Source organism: Arachis stenosperma, chromosome 1, assembly GCF_014773155.1.
Source record: "Arachis stenosperma cultivar V10309 chromosome 1, arast.V10309.gnm1.PFL2, whole genome shotgun sequence".
Lineage (NCBI taxonomy): Eukaryota > Viridiplantae > Streptophyta > Magnoliopsida > Fabales > Fabaceae > Arachis > Arachis stenosperma.
In genome coordinates, this window is record NC_080377.1 from 10,284,695 (window position 1) to 10,303,023 (window position 18,329).

Sequence of the window (18,329 nt, forward strand, 5' to 3'; positions counted from 1 at the left end):
GGTATTTGTGAGAAAACGAAATGAGAAAAATCAAGTTGTACGCTATAAAGCTTGACTTGTGGCACAAGGATTTTCGCAAAGGCCCGGTATAAATTATGAAGAAACATATTTCCCTGTAGTGGATGCAATAACATTGCGTTATTTGGTCAGTTTATCCGCATATCATAAATTACATATGCATTTAATGGATGTGGTAACAGCCTACTTATACGGCTCGTTAGATCGTGATATCTATATGAAAGTCCCTGAAGGACTAAAGATATCTAAACCATCCAATGAATATTCACATGGCTTATATTCAGTTAAATTGCAAAGAGCTTTATATGGTCTGAAGCAATCTAGATGAATGTGGTATAATCGTCTTACTGAGTATCTGGCCAAAAACGGATTCAAGAATGATGATATTTGCCCATGCGTTTTCATAAAGAAATCTGCATCTGGATTTATTATAATTACTATGTACGTTAATGATTTAAATATCATTGGGACTCTTGAAGAGATTCCAACAATTATAAAAACTCTAAAAGAAAAGTTTGAGATGAAAGATCTTGGAAAGACTAAATTTTATCTCGGCCTGCAGATCGAGCATACAAAAAATAGGATCTTTATTTATCAAACAACATACGCAGAAAAGATCTTGAAGAGATTTTATATGGATAAGTCGCTTCCATTAAGTACTCCAATGATTATAAGATCTTTGAATGTGAAAAAGGATCAATTCTGTCCTAAGAAAGAGAATGAAGATATCCTTGGTCCTGAAGTACTATATCTCAGTGTCATTGGAGCGTTAATGCATATTGCTAATAATACACGACCTAACATATCATTCGTGGTGAATTTACTAGTAAGGTATAGTTCCTCTCCAACCAGAAGACATTGGAGTGGAATCAAGCAAATCTTTCAATATCTTCATGAAACGGTTGATATGGGATTGTTTTATCCATATGGATCCAAGTCACAACTGTAACACCTTAACTATCAAAATGTCATGCTTCCGGCTGCGCCACTTTGATAGTTAGGGTGTTACATTATGGTATCAGAGCGGTCTTTTCTGTAGATCCTGAGGAATGGACCGACTATGCTTTAATTACATACTCTGAGTGTCTGTCATGTAGTAGGTCTTGTTCGGATAACGAGAATTAGAGCTCTATGCACATGACGGTCTATTGATTAATGCCATTAGTTTTGCATTGTATAATTCCTAGTATTGAGTTTCGCCAACTTAATAACTAGTGAATTATGTATTTGGAAGTACTGATAGCTTATCATAGACGATATACGAGTTGTAGGTAACAGGAATCATGGGTTTTGGGAACGTTAGGAGTTAATTCTCGAGGTTACTTAATTACTTATCTTGTTCTTTCATGGTTTGCTTTGAAATTTCTGTTTAAGATTTCTTTCTTGAAAGGTAAAATGATTATTTTCCAAGCTTGTTCTTTTGTTCATATACATTCTCGGTTGATTTTAACTGCATGTGTCTGTTTAAATTCTTTGGACCTTTGCCCTGTATTATTTAAAGTTCCCCTTCTTGACTTGTGTATTTTTTATATCACCTTGAACTCGTTTGACGCATCAAAGCAATTGTAATCTTTGGGAATTCGCCGTTGTTTGAATTCCTTCCTTGTGAGTTTCATATTCTTTTGGATCATCTGTAAACTTGTGTTGATGTGACCTGATTTGTAAGTCTCGACTGAATTTCCTTGATTTGAATTTCTTTTCCGAAATGTGAATTGATTTTTTTCCTAGTACATCTCAATATTCCTGAACATCCTCGTGAGGTTGTGACTCCAAAATATCCTCTTGGAGCATCGTTTTAAACCTTTTAATGAAATTTCAGATTATTCTCGTGCAAGGTTATCCTTAACTTTGCATTCCCTTGCTTGAACTCGTTTTGGCGCGATACATGATCCTTTGTGGTCTGTTTCTGAATGTTATTGTTTCAAATTCTTCTCAAAGAAAATTTTGATTCAATTTTTCACTTACTTGACTGTATCCACAACTATTCCTTCAAATTTTAATAAAATTGTTTCTAATTCAGCACACGCTTTGAAAGCTCCCTTATGTAGTTCAAAACCTGCCTGGTTGTAATGCATCCCCTATTCCTCTTTCGGCCAAAACTTTATCTCAGGTTTTCTTCTCAAAATGAAACTTAATTTTCTCCCAAAGTTTTTATGCATGTTTTTGTTTGGTTATGCACCTAAATACGGTTTAAGTTTTAAACAGGCTCATATTTTAGTATTAAATATTTTAAGAGTCGTCGTAATACCCGACCTATCAAAGTGGCACAACCGGAAGCGTGACATTTTGATAGTTAGGATGTTACAACAACTAGTTGGCTATGCAGATGCAGGATATTTGTCTGATCCACATAAAGGGAGATCTTGAATAGGATACCCGTTCACATATGGTGGAACAACTATATCATGGAGGTCCATGAAACAGACAATTGTAGCAACATCCTCTAATCATGCTGAAATACTAGCGATTCGTGAAGCAAGTTGTGAGTGTTTTTGGCTCAGGAGTTTAATTCAATATATTCTGTCATCATGTAGACTAATTGATCATAAGATAGTTCCAAGTGTCCTGTTTGAAGATAATACAACATGTATTGCTCAACTTAAAGGCGGATACATCAAAGGTGATAAAACAAAACATATTTCTCCCAAATTCTTTTTCACTCATGATCTTCAAAATCAAGGGACATATGATGTCCAACAGATCCACTCAAGTGACAATCTGGCAGGTTTATTTACAAAGTCACTCCCAAAATATTCCTTTTAAAGATTGATACATGAGATTAGGATGCGCCGATTTCAAGACATTAAATGATGTCGACAAAAGGGGGAGACTGTACTCTTTTTTCCTTGGTCAGGTTTTTTTTTCCATTAGGTTTTTTCTTAACAAGGTTTTTAATGAGGCAGTCCCCGTCACAAAGGATATTGTACTCTTTTTCCTTAATTAAAGTTTTTTTTTCATTAGATTTTTCTTTAGTAAGATTTTAATGAGGCATAATTCTAAATTGACATTCAAGGGGGAGTGTTATGATAAGTATAAATGTCCATTTCTCCAATCAAATTAATTTTGGACAGTGCAATATTAATTATGAACGGTACTTTGTTCCCAGGATAGACTTTATATTAATGTAGTTTGAAAAAAAGAATCTTGGACAAGTATAAATAGAGCAGAAATTTATGATAATATGAACACAAAAAAAAAATCAATAACAATTTTTCCTCTCTTTTATATTGCCACACATTCTTCTCTTTCTATTTTATATAATTTACTACACATATAATAATATATATATATATATATATATATATATATATATATAAATTATTTCTATTATATTAAGACAATTAATTATAATAAATATTAATATTAAAAATTTTTATTTATACTTTTTATTATATTTTTTTAGTTATTTATTTCACAACAAATCGAATTTTTTAATTTGTTCACAATTATCTTCCAATCTCTAAATAATATACAAAACCTTTTACACTTTTAGATAACATACAAAACTCCAATAACAGTGAATAACATTACTGTTTCTTCCATATAAAAATTAAAAAGCGGCTCATTCCTCATTGCATTACATACTAATATTTGCAAGAAATTTATTTTTGTTATTTATATTTGCAAGAGTTTGTTTCAGATTAACAGTTAATTGAGCCAAATATTTATACGATATTGCTCCTCGATGAGGGAGCTATTAGGCAAACTTTGCTGGTGGTAATAATATATAAATCAACTTGCATAATGACTCTCTGGCCAAAAAAGAAAAAAAATTGCATAATGACTGTTATGTACTTATGTTAGAAGAACCAAAAAGCATTTTAATTGTTAAATTTAAAAGTTAAAATACAACTTAAATAATAATGATCAAATAATAATTTATATGATTATAAAATTTTAGAGGATTGAAAAATGCTTAAAATTATTTATAACATGTTAGAAATGTTTAGAATGTAATAGTCAAATAAGAATTGTAAAATTTAACTACATCAGAAAGATAGGTTAAAGATAGTCAAGATAATGACTAGATATATATTATATTCATGAGTCATCATATTTATCAAAACAACTAATGTAGCAAGTTGAACTTTTTACAAGTTCTATTACTTCTATTACAACTCATATTTAATTGTTCATAGTCAATAATAACCTTTCTTACCAATTAAGTATACTTTTTTATTTTGTCTATATAAAGATTTGAAATTCGTGTGCTTTAATTATCTTTCCATATGTATTAAGTTTTAAGAAATTCTCTCTTTTTTTTCTTTTTTTTTTTTGTGAATGTGTTGGAAATTTGAGAAATAAAAAATATAATAGTGTTATTCATACCAGTGAATGATCTTGAGACTAATTAATCATGGGAGTTCTTCTTACATTTCTTGTCTTGGGTATCGCATTTTTAAATTAAACTAGTTTGAATAATGATTTGAATAATGATTAGAAATCTTGATTTATCATCTTAGTTGTTAAATAGATAAAATATATATATATATATATATATATATATATATATTGAAAATATTGACAAGATTAAAAAATTGAAACTTTATTTAGAATTAAAAAGATGGTTTGAAATTTCTAATCTTTTTCAAAAAAAAAAACTTTTTAATATTTTTAGTGTATCTTTTTGGTTAAAATATTTTTAGTATATTTAATACATTGAAAGTTAATTAAACATATAAAAAAGTTTAGGATTTTAATTAAAAATTTCCTGTTAGTTCTTTTACCAAACCCTAAAAAGAATTGTACACTAACATTCAATTATCAATGTAAAATTTTTAAATAGTAAATGATATAGTAAATATAATTAGATATTCATTATCCTATTTCTACATTTTTTTAGTTCTTCAGAATTTATTTCTAATAAATGGCAACATTGCAACTCGTGAATACCAACTTGATTTTTAAGGGGTTTAACAAACATGGCTTGAGCTTAGGATTCATTACTCCCACCCATGTTGAATCCACTATCCACCCTCTCTGAATATGAACATCTTTTTGTTTGTGTAGTATGATCTGGTTGAGGCAATTGACTGGGGAAAAAAAAAGATCTTATCTAGTCACAAGTTTACCTATATTTGGACACATTTAATAAAAGTTGGAAGAACTCATGAATAGGTAAATGTATCTCCAACTCAGCAAGTTAGACCCAGTTTATTATGAAATTATCTAAAATATAAATATCTCTTTACAAGGACAATCAGAAAAATGGATCAGATGGTTGATATAATTACTATTACTCATCAGTTATGAGTCATAGCTGATAAAGCCATACCCCAGTGTACCTAAGAACAACAGCAGGTTATAACAGTAATAGAATGGAAAGATTATGCATGATATTCCTTGGAACTTATTAGTGAATAGTGATGCCTTCTTCTTAGCTTGGCTTTCTAACACATAACAAGCATACAGAAACACTATAAACATGAAATATTACAAATAAGGGGTGGCTACACTTGTTTCAATTCCCTTGACAGAAAATTTAAATGTTAAGAAAAATCACAATTTTCTGCAACAACGCAACAAATCAAAATAATTGAATTATGGCCCTGTGATCATTACTGGTTCAGCAGACAACTTTGTAGATGAAGTGATGAAATGCGGGTAGCATGCGTCCTTCATTTGAAAGTTGAGAGTCTGGGAAGCTTGTCTCTGAGATAGTACAATCTTGCTCTCCTAACTTTACGGTGGTTTATTACTTTGATTTCTTTGATGTTTGGTGAGTAACTGCGACAGTAAACATGTGAATAATATAGGACAAGAAAAACACGGTAGGGCTTCTTTATAAGATAAAGATAGGAAAATTACATTGGCCTTAAGCATATATTGATAATTTGAGGAAATGAACCATTTCACTAAAGCTTCAATAGTCAAAATCACAATTTGTGCAGCAAAGCATTGCATATATTTATCAGTACACATGAGTATCACATGCTCCTTTCTTTTAGAGGAAAGTTAATATGACAACCCCACATTTCCCCATTTCAAATATTACGATCACATTCTTAGTTTCTTATACACAGGAAGACAATAACTAAAACATGAAGACATGCTTATATGAGTGACTCCAATTGTAGCAAAAAATTTGAGATTGCATGAAGCCTAACATGCTTGTATGGACCCCAGAATGAAGATATCTTCAATTATGATGGTCTATGATCCTCTGCTTATTTCCTAACAGTTTACTTTCAAAAGGTGCATGGTAACAATTTCAAACTGTCTGACAGTACTAACACACCACCAATGTCACAATGTTAAGCATCAATTACATGGGAGTAACTGCTTCATTTTTACCCTCTATTCTTTTTTTCAGGGATGCAGGGAAATGATAGCATAACTATTTCCTAGTGATATGTGGTGAACTTGGAATGCATCCAAGAGAAAATTAACTATTGCATATAGCATAAATGATCTCGGAGCAAGCGGGAAACTTACACTGGGAAGACTATCTCAACTCCCACACCAGCAATGATTCTTCGGATTCGAATGGTAGTGTGAATACCGGCATTCTGTTTTGATATGACAATACCTTTATAGGTGGACAACCTACGCTTATTCTCAGGAACCTCCTGTAGTTGGTCGAAAATAGATCATCGTCAGATTCAACTCCGCAGAAGTGGCTTGCTAAATTTTACTTTAAAATAATCTTAGAAAAAAAAAGAAACCAACAGGATACCAATTTGATTTGCACAATGTCTCCAGTCCTAAGGTCTGGAGTTGGTCTCTCCTTATCTGAAGCCTCAATTGCTCTTTGATTCAATATCTGCATGAACGACAGCATGCACTCTCAGATACATACTCGTTTCCATGTTGAAGGTGATATTACAAGTTACACAGACCTAGCTAGTGACAATACACCTATGCTTTTGAAACTTCAAAATAGAAACTATAAAAATGAATTCATTCCAACTTCCAACTTCATAGACCAGTTATGAGTAAAACAGATCATTTATCACATTGAACTAAAGCAACACTTATTTATGAGTACTCATTGTGTCTGAAATGTTACATACAATGTCAATGTGTCAAGGTGTACAGACAGTTTGAAATCAAACAATCACGCAAACAAGTGAATGCTCTTAAAACTGCAGAAAAGCAAAAGTCTTATGTGCTCCCAAATTACGAGAAAAAGTATATGTTCCATTAATCACTTGATCAGTTTCTGTCCTACCATTTTATTAAAAGACGACGAAAAAGAAGTCATGAAAATAAACTCGTGCCAACATCTCCACAAAATTACTTTTCCTCGTCTCCAAAAACATAAACACTATATTTACTCATATAAACACATTTTCACAATCCTAGATAACCTCTTGCAATAAAGGGATGAAGAACAGGATCCAAAATTATCATAATCATGACTTCTTAATACTATGTATTTTTCTTTGATGATTTTCTTAATCTTATGCATAATTAAACTGTGCTATGGATAGTTCCTAACATGCTGCAACATTGATGAATTTGTAAACAATGTGCACAATTAAAACTAGACAGTTACTTGAATCATTGTATACTAACAGTAGGAAACACAAACACATTACACAATGAGGTAATTAAATGACGAAATTACCCCCATAATGTCACCAAGCTTGACTCGAGGTTTTCTTGGAGGCTTGGGTTCCTCCTCCACCTGTTCTTCCACTCCTGCTTCAGCTTCGGCTTCCGCTTCGGAAGAAGCCGAAGCTGCTTCTTCTCCTCCACCTTCGACATTATCATCCGAAGCAGCAGCATCAGCACCTTCAGCATTGGAATCAGCTCTGGCTACAAAAGTAGCAGGCTTTGCAATGAGAGGAGCGCAACGCCATGAAACCGAGCTCGAAATCAATGGTGCGTTGCGACGAAAAGAAGACACCATAGCAGAGAAACCTAACGGCTTGGATGGAAAACATTGATTGAGGTTGGTTTGCAGTATTGAAGAAGAACCAAGCATCATGGCCTGCTGCATATGGATTTTTTTTTTAAAAATTCACATTAAAAATTAATTCATGGATTGGTTAATTATATGATAAATAATTCGAAGGAAAAGAAAAAGAAAAAAGGAGATGGAAGGAACCTGAAGAACAACTTGGGAAGCCATGGTGTTCGATGAGGAAGAGATGGAACGGTAGCACTCTTATCTGCTTCTATCCATTTTTTTTTTTTCGTACGTGAAACTTTTTTAATCTTAATCTGGGCTTTATATTGGGCTTGCTCAAAATTTCTTTAGAAGGCTTTCGGCCCAAATGTACAACACTATCGACCTAAAACAAAGGAAAAAAAATCCAGTACCAAAAATATGACCAAAAAGTTCGGTACCAAGAAGATAAAAGTACAATATACACACAGAAAGAACTCATCATCTCTTAAATAAATAATGAAGATTTAAACCTCATTTTAAACAAAAAGTTTTCAAATTTCGGCTAATTGTTCTACTTATTGATGTGTTTATAAGCTAATAAATAATTAATCATTTTACTTAACAAAAAATACTCCTACAATAGAAAAAATAATTTACAAAACAAGATACAAGGAAAAAAATGAGACAAACATAAAAACAAAAATGAAAGCAATTGGTTGTTGAATGGTCCTATTAAAGTGTGTTACTTAGGACTTAGGTTGGAATTGTAATTATGTTACTTAGTCATATTATTGAGTATTGATGACATTTTCAATTTCACTAAAAAAAATTAATGACATTGCTAATACTCGCACAAATCTACTATAGCTGACTAATTATAGTTTATGAGTAAAGTATCATTTTTGTCCCCAACGTTTCGGGTAAATTCTATTTGTGTCCCTAACGTTTAAATCGTTCTATTTGTATCCCTAATGTTTGTAAAAGTGATTCAATGTTATCCTGCTGTCAATTACACATCATAAACGCTTTAGTTTGAGTTTTAAAAATCTCTTCTTAAAGTTAGAATACAAATGTCTGAGATAGAATCGATGATCTATTCTGAAAAATAGCTCATCAAAAGTTGAAACTAATTCCTATAACATTTACATAATTCACTTTTCTAGGGACATAATTGAATCTAAACACAAATAGTGGGTATAATATTAAAATCGAACACATCCAAGTGAGATCTAATTGAGAATGAATACATCCAAGTGAGAATAATTGAAAAATATAATATGATTTGTTAGTATAATTAATAGTAGGATAACATTGAATCACTTTTATAAACATTAGGAATACAAATAGAATGATTTAAACGTTAGGAACACAAATAGAACTTACTCCAAACGTTGAGGACAAAAACGATACTTTACTCATAGTTTATTATCTAAAATTTTGAATGATAATAATATCACCTTAATTATATGTATATATAGAGGAGGGAGTTATTTAAAAACAAAAACAATAAATAAGTTATTGATTGTGAAAGTATCAAACTCTTAAAGATAAAGAATAACAATGAAAGAATAGAGAGAAAAAGAGCAAGAGAGAGAAAGAGAGAGAAAAGGAGAGAAATTTTTTAAAATATGAGTTGTATTAGATGAATTGACTAATTTATTTTAGTGTATTGATATTTATAATAAGTAAGTTTTAACTATTTTTTATTAGATGTAACATTTTTTTTAACTAATTTCTCTAACAAACTCTAATATATTACACGTGTCTTATCATATGATATCTCAATATTCTTAATATCAATATTGTGATATATATATATAAATAAATATATTTTAACTTTTTAATTTGTTCATTAATTAAAAATATAAAAATATTTTCACTTTTTATAACACAAATATTTAAGTTTATTTAAATAATTTATTTATTTTTATATATTTTCGATAAAAGTTAGAAAGACTCACATTTAAAAAATAAAAAATATTTTTATATTTTTAATTAATGAACAAATTAAAAAGTCAGGTATATTTATCTTTTTCTATATATATATATAGCGGTATAATCAAGTCAAATAGTTTGGTAGTACAACTTAATTGCAAGTAGCTTTGCTTGTTTCTTGAGCAACACATTGGTCAATTTATCATTTCATTTACCGGTGTCTTTGAAACGCTTTTTAAATCCTCTTAACATTTTGATCCATTTCCGTACCCAAGTTTCAGATCCGAAGCACTCATAGTTCAGATCAGATCTTTCCCCAGGTTAGTTCCGTTCTCCATGAATACTTCAATGTAGCACTTCGGCGTCAACGAAAATATCTCTTTGATCTCAAACTTTCGATTTTTTTACGAAGCTTCTTCGTTCGTAGATAACACGAGCTAAACTTTAGTCTAAAACGGTCTTCTGTTTTACTTCTCTCTCTTTTTTGTTGTTATTTTTTTAAATTATTTTGTTTTTCTTTTTTTTGATAAAATTACTGGCCTTTTTTTTTTTCGAGCTTCATGTTTGGTTAGCGCGAGCTGATTTTAGTTCTAGCGGATTTCTGAATAATTGTTGAATACCTGAAAAGAAAAGAAAAATCGTTACTTGCCTTTTTTTTTGGTCGATTTTGTTGAATATTTATTCGATGCTTTAGCTACTTTTAGGATTATAGCATGGCACGTTGGTTCTTAGTCTTGGAACTGTTGGTAGCTGTGGTTTGGCAATGCATCTAGATGTTAAAAAAGCTAAATGAGTAGTTGAGTGGTTAAATATAACAAGAACAAGAACAAGAATATAGTTGAAATCATTAAGAAGAACTTGCATTCAAATGACTTATCCGCTGGCACATGTGTGATCTGTGATTTATAACCATGGGGAAGTGATTTGCTTCTATCTTAATCAAATTCCAAACTTTTAAAGAATTGTTTTTTTTTCCATGTTTTCTTTATTGGAAACTTGTATTCAGATTTAATTTGAATATAATTTGGCAGATGTAGGTGCCACCTCTGAAAATTTTGACTTGCACCTGAATCTGAAAAGTTGCCGTCATCGGTTTATAACTATAGAGCAGATATCTAAGAGCTCTGCAGCTGTTGCTTCTGCTGGATTGGATTCGGAATATATCTCGGTATATACCAAGGGCGCATCTGCGCAAAGGCAATCTTGATTTCACGAGTTAGATTATTGAGGCAGGGTTTATGCCTGAACAGAAGTTAATGCACTAGTTGTCTTTGCTCCCAAATGATCTTATGTTGGATTTGGTTGTAAGTGAAGATATTAAACAGATTTGTGTGGCATATCTACATTGTCATGGATATAACTAAATATACAGGAGATGGTACAGAGTGAATTTTCTTCAGAGGGGGTTGACTTCACCGAGGTCAATGACGTCAACAGTGGAAGCATAGGGTCTGGCTTTCGTCGAGAACCTTCATTTTCAGGATGGTGTGATGATAATGGAACAGTCCATTTGGAGCAGCAACTCAGGGATGAAGATGTTAGTTTAGAGGAAGACTCAGATTTTGAGTTGCCTTTTCCTCAAAAGAACGAGCAGCAAAGCATATCTTTTGACAGAGACAGACGCTTTCACCTGAAGTATCAGCAAAGGAGGAGTATGCAAAAGAATTTTACAGGTACCACCATGGATGTAGATTCAAGTTATCAGAGCGGTAATGGATCTGGAAAGTATGTGCCTTTTGATGTTGAAGACAACTCGGAAAGGGGGATGACTGGTGTTGACTCCTCCGTTCGTGCGGTTGATACTGGATCTTTTGTAAAAGGCTCCAAAGATCCTATTTCTGCAGCGAATATCTTAAAGACATTGTTTTTTATACTTGTGTGGTACACTTTCAGTCTATTTTTGACCTTGTAAGTTCCTTGTTTATGCTTTGGTCTTCAGAAGCATTGCTACCTGCTTAGCGTATTTATATTCTTTTAACTTTATCTCTCATTCTAATATTTTGAATAGGTACAATAAAACTCTTTTAGGAGATCATATGGGAAAGTTCCCAGCTCCCTTTTTGATGAATACCATCCACTTTGCAATGCAAGCTATTTTAGCTAAATCTATCACCTGGTTTTGGTCTGAGAGATTTGAAAGCAGTGTTGTTATGTCTTGGAATGACTACTTCTGGAGAGGTATGATTCCAATTTCTTCCGCCATATTCTTTAATACATTTTGCTGACAATTTGTTGATTTATTATTTTTACAGCTGCCAAATGTTCTATGTCACTTAACTTTTCTTCATATTGCTTTAGATTTGCAATGCTTAGTGGTTGTAGCTCTTCTGGACATCAATGTTAGATATTTAGGGTATGTTTGGCTGGAGGATAAAAAGGGGTAGAAATTATCACAAATGTGCTTTACCGTCCACCCAAACAGACCATAGTTTATTCTATTTGAATAGGCTTTTAGTTTCGTGGAACTTTGCTAGACTTTTATCATATGGACGCTCAACTATGTTCACATGTTGAATAGATAACCTAATAATCAGTTATTTTTATTTGTTGATTTAAGTGAAACTTTTACACTCAAATGCACAAAATTTCTAGCAATATGAATTGATCTTAGCAAAGGACGGTTGGAAGTGAGTCAAGTGACACTTCTGTTAATTTTACTTCCTCTCATCATCCACCTGAAAGCGCACTTTTTTTGGCAAATTTCTGCCATTATAATATTAACCTTTCTATCAACTAATGCCACAGATGGAATTTGCCTTTCACAGTTGTACCAACTGCTATTGGAACAGCGATGGATGTTAACCTGAGCAATGCATCTCTAGTTTTCATCTCTGTCACATTTGCTACAATGGTAAGTAGCATTTCTTTTCTTTTCATGTTAATTGAGATAAATGTCATTTTGAGTTTATTTTCCTGTTTTAATGGAAGTAATCATCCTTCCGGACCTTAATCGCATTCCTTTGCTCTTTTCAGTGTAAATCTGCTGCTCCAATTTTTCTACTTCTGTTTGCGTTTGCTTTCAGGTGAATTTCTTGTAATTACCTCTGTAAATTATGTGGTTATTTGAGGGAAAAGAAAATAAATCTTAAGGAGCTTCTCCAAGAAAATTTGTGGGAGTATTATGGAAAGTAAATATTATTCTTGAGAGATCTCAAGTGACGTACTTCAGATAAAAACGCTCTCAGCTATATATATAATTTCATGTATATAACATTATAATCTTACCTAACATTTAAATGTAAATATATGTTGGAAGGTTGGAGACACCAAGCTTTAAACTATCAGGCATCATCATGGTCATCTCCATTGGGATACTATTAACAGGTACAAATGAGGCCCTTCATTTTTCATGAATCATGATGATAATTTAATATTTTAATATGTATCTCAAACCTTGCATTTGGATTTTTTTTTTCTTTGGTATGATGCAGTCGCAAAAGAAACAGAGTTTGAATTATTTGGATTCATACTTGTCATGCTTGCTGCTGTTATGTCTGGCTTCCGCTGGTGCATGACTCAGATTCTTTTGCAGGTATTATGTTTGGATTTCATTTTTTCTATATTATACTTTTTCTACAGATGCATTATACCTGCATTACCAACACACAATTGCACTTGCACACGCGTGTTCCTTTTTTTTATTTTTACCATTCTTTATAACCTAAACAATGCTGCTTCATGTTTTCCGGGTTTGGACCTGATTTTTCATTCTCATCCTGCGTGTTGAACTGCAAAACCAATTGACAGAAAGAATCCTATGGTAAGTTCTGTGAATTTTGCATGCAATAATTTGTGGGAAATATTTACTCTTCTAAGGTTTACTGTTTACATGATAGTGGCTCACTAGTCTGGATTAAAATGATTGATATTTACATACTCATTTTTGCTTTTGGTCAATCAATCCATAAATCCCAGTATGTGAATGATCCTGATAGATTCAGCAGCTAGCAGAATTGATAAGCTTTGTTGAAGAACTAGGGAATAATAGGGATTGCAAATCACAGTCCCTATAGGAATACACGGTTGGAACTACCAACTATGGAGGGAGCTCAGCCTCTCCAATTCTAATAGATTTAACAGAAAAATTCACAAAACTGAAAACTAACTAGTTAACTAGTATTTTTAGGCAGCAGCTAGGACTAAGACTACTACCCTCATGCCTGTTAGGTTAGCTCAAAAGGAACAAACAGCCAAATAATGCCAGCAAGTAGAACTACTTGCCTCTCTTCTTGTAAACTAAACCAAACTTGTTTGGGGTCACCCTATCAGATCCTAGGAGTATAATAAACATAAATTAAATGTTAGTTGTGGATGTGAATACTTGTCAAGGAAACAATATATTTCTTTTGAAGAGTTTGGGTTAAAAATATTTTTTATTCCTGTATACAACAGTATATTTACTTTTGTACACATCATCAACAACAACAAAAAAAACAATAATAATGGAGATGCAGGGGATCAAACCCTGTACCTCTTGAATGCAAAGCGAGCGCTCTACCATTTGAGCTACATCCCAAATACATGATGCGCATGCTTAAAAAAATTTAATTTAGTTCTTATTACCAAATACCAACTACCAAGCCTTGTTCAACTAGGTGGCCTTAGCTAATTTAATTGGTATAACACCCGAACCTCAACATGGTTTGTTAAAGTTATAAAAAGGTGAAGTTTAAGGACCAAATTGAAAATTAATCTGATGTGTCACCAAAGATAATTATTTGTTCCTTGTGAAATTCAGTATTAGTTTGCTATTGATACATGACACATATTATCGTTTTGATTCCTATACCTCTTGTGAATTTATGCCATGCCTGCTGTATTATAACAGCAACAAACAACAGGGATAAAATGGGAACCTTAAAACTTTTTTAATGTGTGTAGGGATTAAATTAAAAATGAGGATCACGTATAGAGACTATTTTTAACAAAGTTGGAAAGGGAAAACAATATAAAATTGGAGCATCAGGAATCCTCTTTAACTTCAAAATAAATAAATAAATGTTCCTGTGGAGACTAGAGAGCACAGGGCACTTTAAATCCAAGCACTTCATGTGGACTTTGGAGGTCTTAAATATAGATGGATATTGTTTATTTGAAGACTGAGTGAGCTAACTCTGAATTCCATGTTCTAGTGCACGCTTGTTAATGTTTCACTTGATCCTCCCTTGAATTTCCTCCACCTAAATATTTATCAATGCTGTCATATTTTAGCAAAAAATTTATTTACCTTTCCAGATGATACTGATTTCAGGTCTAAAAAATCCGCTTACCCTGATGAGCTACGTAGCTCCAGTCATGGCAATGCTTACTGCAATTCTTTCGCTTGCATTAGATCCATGGGATAAATTCCGAGAAAACCAGTACTTTGATAATTCATGGCACATAACACGAACTTGCTTGCTGTTGCTTTTTGGTGGTGCACTTGCCTTTTTTATGGTAGGCTTATATATTCCCTTTAAGATGCATACATGTTTTGTTCCTCTTTCCCTTTTCCCTGACACCAAAAAAGCGAGTTTTACATATTTATTACGTAAATTACACTGTCCTGACCTCCCCTGCCATTTGGTGAAATTCAACCCGGCTCCCCTCTGTTTCTAGATCATACATTGACTTCCCTTGAAATTTTGGTAATAATATGTACCAAACGCCCCTAATGGGAGGTCAACGTCACCTGGACAAAAAGAGGAGATCAGGTTGAATTGTACCGAACTCAAGGGAGGTAAGTGTAACTTTCGAGTTTTATTGATGTTAGTTAATGCTTGACTTGTTTCTGGTTTGACATGTCTTAGAACAGATTTTATTTATTTACAGACATTAGTTAATGTTAGCCACTGATCTTTCCTACATTTGGATATTTTATTTCTTGTTGCGTAGGTGCTAACAGAATATGTTTTGGTCTCGGTAACTAGTGCTGTCACAGTCACAATAGCGGGGGTTGTAAAGGAGGCTGTCACCATATTGGTATCAATCCTTTCGATGACTTTGTTCACTGATATAATTATCCAGTTGCATCCCCTCTTCTTTTTGGCTCAGATTTCTAGACTACATGTTTACTATGTGATATTCTACTTGTATAGCTGAACTATATAGCTTAAATGCATATTTGTATCTATAAACTTTTCACATCAAGGTTGCTGATTATACGTGATACATCTACTTGAACTTAAATCTTATGTGTTCTTGCTGTTCATATGTAGGTTGCAGTATTGTACTTTCATGATGAATTTACTTGGTTGAAAGGATTTGGTCTATTCATTATCATCGTTGGCGTCAGTTTATTCAATTGGTACAAGTAAGTCATGAACCGATGTATATTTCAAGTGACAGTTCCTAACATGCAGTTGTTTTATGTTGTTTAACTAAGCCAGCTGATTTAACAAAGGGATAAAAATGTTTTTCTTATTTTTTTCCCCTTTTATTTTTCGTTTAAGATACCAGAAGCTTCAGAAGGGGCATACAAGTGAGAATGGTGTGTCAGAGCATCTTGCAACAGATTCTGCTGCCAAATATGTTATTCTTGAGGAGATGGATGAACATGGTGATGCCATTTAAGACCTTGATGCAACAAATGACCCAGAACCAAGTAAGTCTTTCATTGGGTGCAAGATAAAATATGCAATGTTTAATCCCTTCATTTATATATTTACAAGTGCACTAATGAGTTTAATTTTGATGCACATTATAAAGAGGTTTAAATTGTCATCTAATCAAATTCATGCATTTAGATTACTTTTTAAGTTAGTAGGTCTAAACTCTTTTATACTAACCATGCATGAAAATTAAATTCTTTTCTAAATGTCACATGTGTACTTAGTCACATTACTATTTACTGAAGTTGGTGTTTCTAAATTTTGTGCATATCGAAGCCTCAAATTCTGAAGAATAAAGGGAGCAAAATTATCTTTCTGCGTCTTGCATGTTGGCTAGCAAGGTCTCATATTTTCGGATTTCAGATAGCCATGATGATGTCCCTTGTTGGAATTTTGATGTTAATTTTCTTTTGAGCTTTTATGAAATTGAGAAAAAAATTTCAAGCTATAGTTGCCAAGATGGTACCAATACCAAATCCAATCTTTGTTGTCTTCTGGTTGAATATGTGAATAATCAGATTTTGGCATTCTTTGGAGTGTATAAGATATAAATGAGATCACAACAGATTGGAATAGATGATTTTTTTTTCAGGATTGTATAGAAATCATTTCTCATGATGATGATGGTTATTTTGCATGTATAATAACGATATATAATATATGCAGTTAATAATTTCTTATCAACGTGGAAGGTAGTGCCCATGAGGCCATGACTACAACTTCTCAAATAAGTGTTACTTGTAAATATATTTGGACCCAAATAGATAATATTAATTATCTCCTTTTCATAATTAATTGATACCTAAACTATTCAAAGGGAGTTAGAATAAATAAAAAAAGGGGTACAACAAAAAGAAAAAGTTAATATTTGTATATTATATATATATTATAGAAGTTTGAGTAATGTCAACAAGATTGTAAAAAAAAACGTGGTATATTTTCACCACGTGAAATTAATAATTAAGAGTGATTGAATGATAATTTAGTCAAATTTATTAAATTATTTAACGATATTTAACTATCAACTTTATACGAAATTATCAATGAGTTATGGTTGATGTACATAGTCACTTTATTTTATTTTATTCATTTATTTTTTGAGTGAGCAAATAGGGTTAAGGGAAAAGGCGTTAACAAGGCTTACTTCATGCTAATGGTTAGTTTATTCCTTCTTTTTGGAAGGGATGCTGTGTAGTGTGTAGCTTCTCTCAGCAATTTTTATTTACTTTTTCGGTAACATGAAACTTGCTAGTAGATAAATATCTCATTTCAAGGTCAAATTAATAATACGATCTCCAATCAGCTTAGTGTCAATAAATATGCATAAAACTTAGGTTAATAGTTAATACCATATTATTGTAGGCAATTGAAGTAAGTGGCATTGGTTACACTTTTGATATGATTTCTGAAACCGAGAAATTTTTTTTTTTTGTTTTTAGGATTTAAGCTCTCATTTGCAAATAAATTTCACTCAAAAGTCAAAATTATTTAACAGATCTTTGTTACAATGACTTAACTTCAATCGGGTATTGTAGCCCTTTTATCCGTACTTTATTAAACTATGAAAAAAATTTTAAGTATTATACACTGATATTTTAGTGAATTTTAATCGTTAATTTTAATTATAAAAAAAAATATATAATATATATAATTAAAATTAATAGTTAAAATTTATTTGAAATACTGATATATCAGTATATTTAAAAGTTTTCCTAAACTATATACACCTTAAAATATGTAACAACTCCTTAAACTATATGCTATTATTGTGTTGATTACAGAAATGGGGGAGAAGAACATCATTTTTTTTAATTAAACTCCCGTTTCTCATATCGAGAATGGATATTCCTTTTCTGGTTGAGGGAGAACAAGGATATTCCTTCGGACAAATGTGTTTTTTTACTCACGTATAATTTAACATTTAATGATAATGACAAAAAATATCGTCA

At 32.0% G+C, this 18,329-nt stretch overlaps 2 protein-coding genes across 5 annotated transcripts; one reads left to right on the forward strand and one right to left on the reverse strand.

The window, feature by feature from the left end:
* Window positions 1–5,368: 5,368 nt before the first annotated feature.
* LOC130950020 (50S ribosomal protein L19-1, chloroplastic-like) lies at window positions 5,369–8,159 on the reverse strand. Of its 2 annotated transcripts, none has more exons than XM_057879495.1 (5): window positions 8,072–8,159; window positions 7,589–7,954; window positions 6,695–6,781; window positions 6,454–6,587; window positions 5,369–5,745 (listed from the first exon to the last, which is right to left on the reverse strand). In XM_057879495.1, exons 1-5 carry the CDS (start codon window positions 8,093–8,095, stop codon window positions 5,637–5,639), a joined length of 720 nt encoding a protein of 239 aa, XP_057735478.1. In that variant the 5' UTR covers window positions 8,096–8,159; the 3' UTR covers window positions 5,369–5,636. The 2 variants fall into 2 exon arrangements, with proteins under 2 accessions (XP_057735478.1, XP_057734806.1); XM_057878823.1 differs by having other exon boundaries at window positions 7,589–7,957; window positions 8,072–8,151.
* Window positions 8,160–9,940: 1,781 nt separating this feature from the next.
* LOC130968163 (probable sugar phosphate/phosphate translocator At1g06470) lies at window positions 9,941–17,064 on the forward strand. Of its 3 annotated transcripts, none has more exons than XM_057893284.1 (13): window positions 9,941–10,110; window positions 10,822–11,698; window positions 11,799–11,968; window positions 12,556–12,641; window positions 12,764–12,813; window positions 13,047–13,114; window positions 13,222–13,322; window positions 13,538–13,550; window positions 15,042–15,226; window positions 15,665–15,751; window positions 15,988–16,082; window positions 16,222–16,373; window positions 16,657–17,064. In XM_057893284.1, the coding sequence occupies exons 2-12, from the start codon at window positions 11,166–11,168 to the stop codon at window positions 16,340–16,342; spliced, it is 1,509 nt and encodes a 502-aa protein (XP_057749267.1). In that variant the 5' UTR covers window positions 9,941–10,110; window positions 10,822–11,165; the 3' UTR covers window positions 16,343–16,373; window positions 16,657–17,064. The 3 variants fall into 3 exon arrangements, 2 of the variants coding, with proteins under 2 accessions (XP_057749267.1, XP_057749259.1); XM_057893276.1 differs by having other exon boundaries at window positions 16,229–16,373; XR_009081542.1 differs by lacking the exons at window positions 16,222–16,373; window positions 16,657–17,064 and adding an exon at window positions 15,389–15,509.
* Window positions 17,065–18,329: the final 1,265 nt, after the last annotated feature.

What these genes read in the sequence shown, in the direction of transcription:
- LOC130950020 (XM_057878823.1), bottom strand. Translation starts at nt 8,095, where the DNA reads ATGGCTTCCCAAGTTGTTCTTCAG. An exon ending in AGCTTGGTGACATTATGGGG is followed by an intron (nt 6,782 to 7,588) that starts GTAATTTCGTCA and finishes TCGTTCATGCAG; the next exon opens with ATATTGAATCAAAGAGCAAT. An exon ending in GTTGAGATAGTCTTCCCAGT is followed by an intron (nt 5,746 to 6,453) that starts GTAAGTTTCCCG and finishes TTACTGTCGCAG; the next exon opens with TTACTCACCAAACATCAAAG.
- LOC130968163 (XM_057893276.1), top strand. Translation starts at nt 11,166, where the DNA reads ATGGTACAGAGTGAATTTTCTTCAGAGGGGGTTGACTTCACCGAGGTC. An exon ending in TTCAGTCTATTTTTGACCTT is followed by an intron (nt 11,699 to 11,798) that starts GTAAGTTCCTTG and finishes TATTTTGAATAG; the next exon opens with GTACAATAAAACTCTTTTAG. An exon ending in AGTTTATTCAATTGGTACAA is followed by an intron (nt 16,083 to 16,228) that starts GTAAGTCATGAA and finishes TTAAGATACCAG; the next exon opens with AAGCTTCAGAAGGGGCATAC.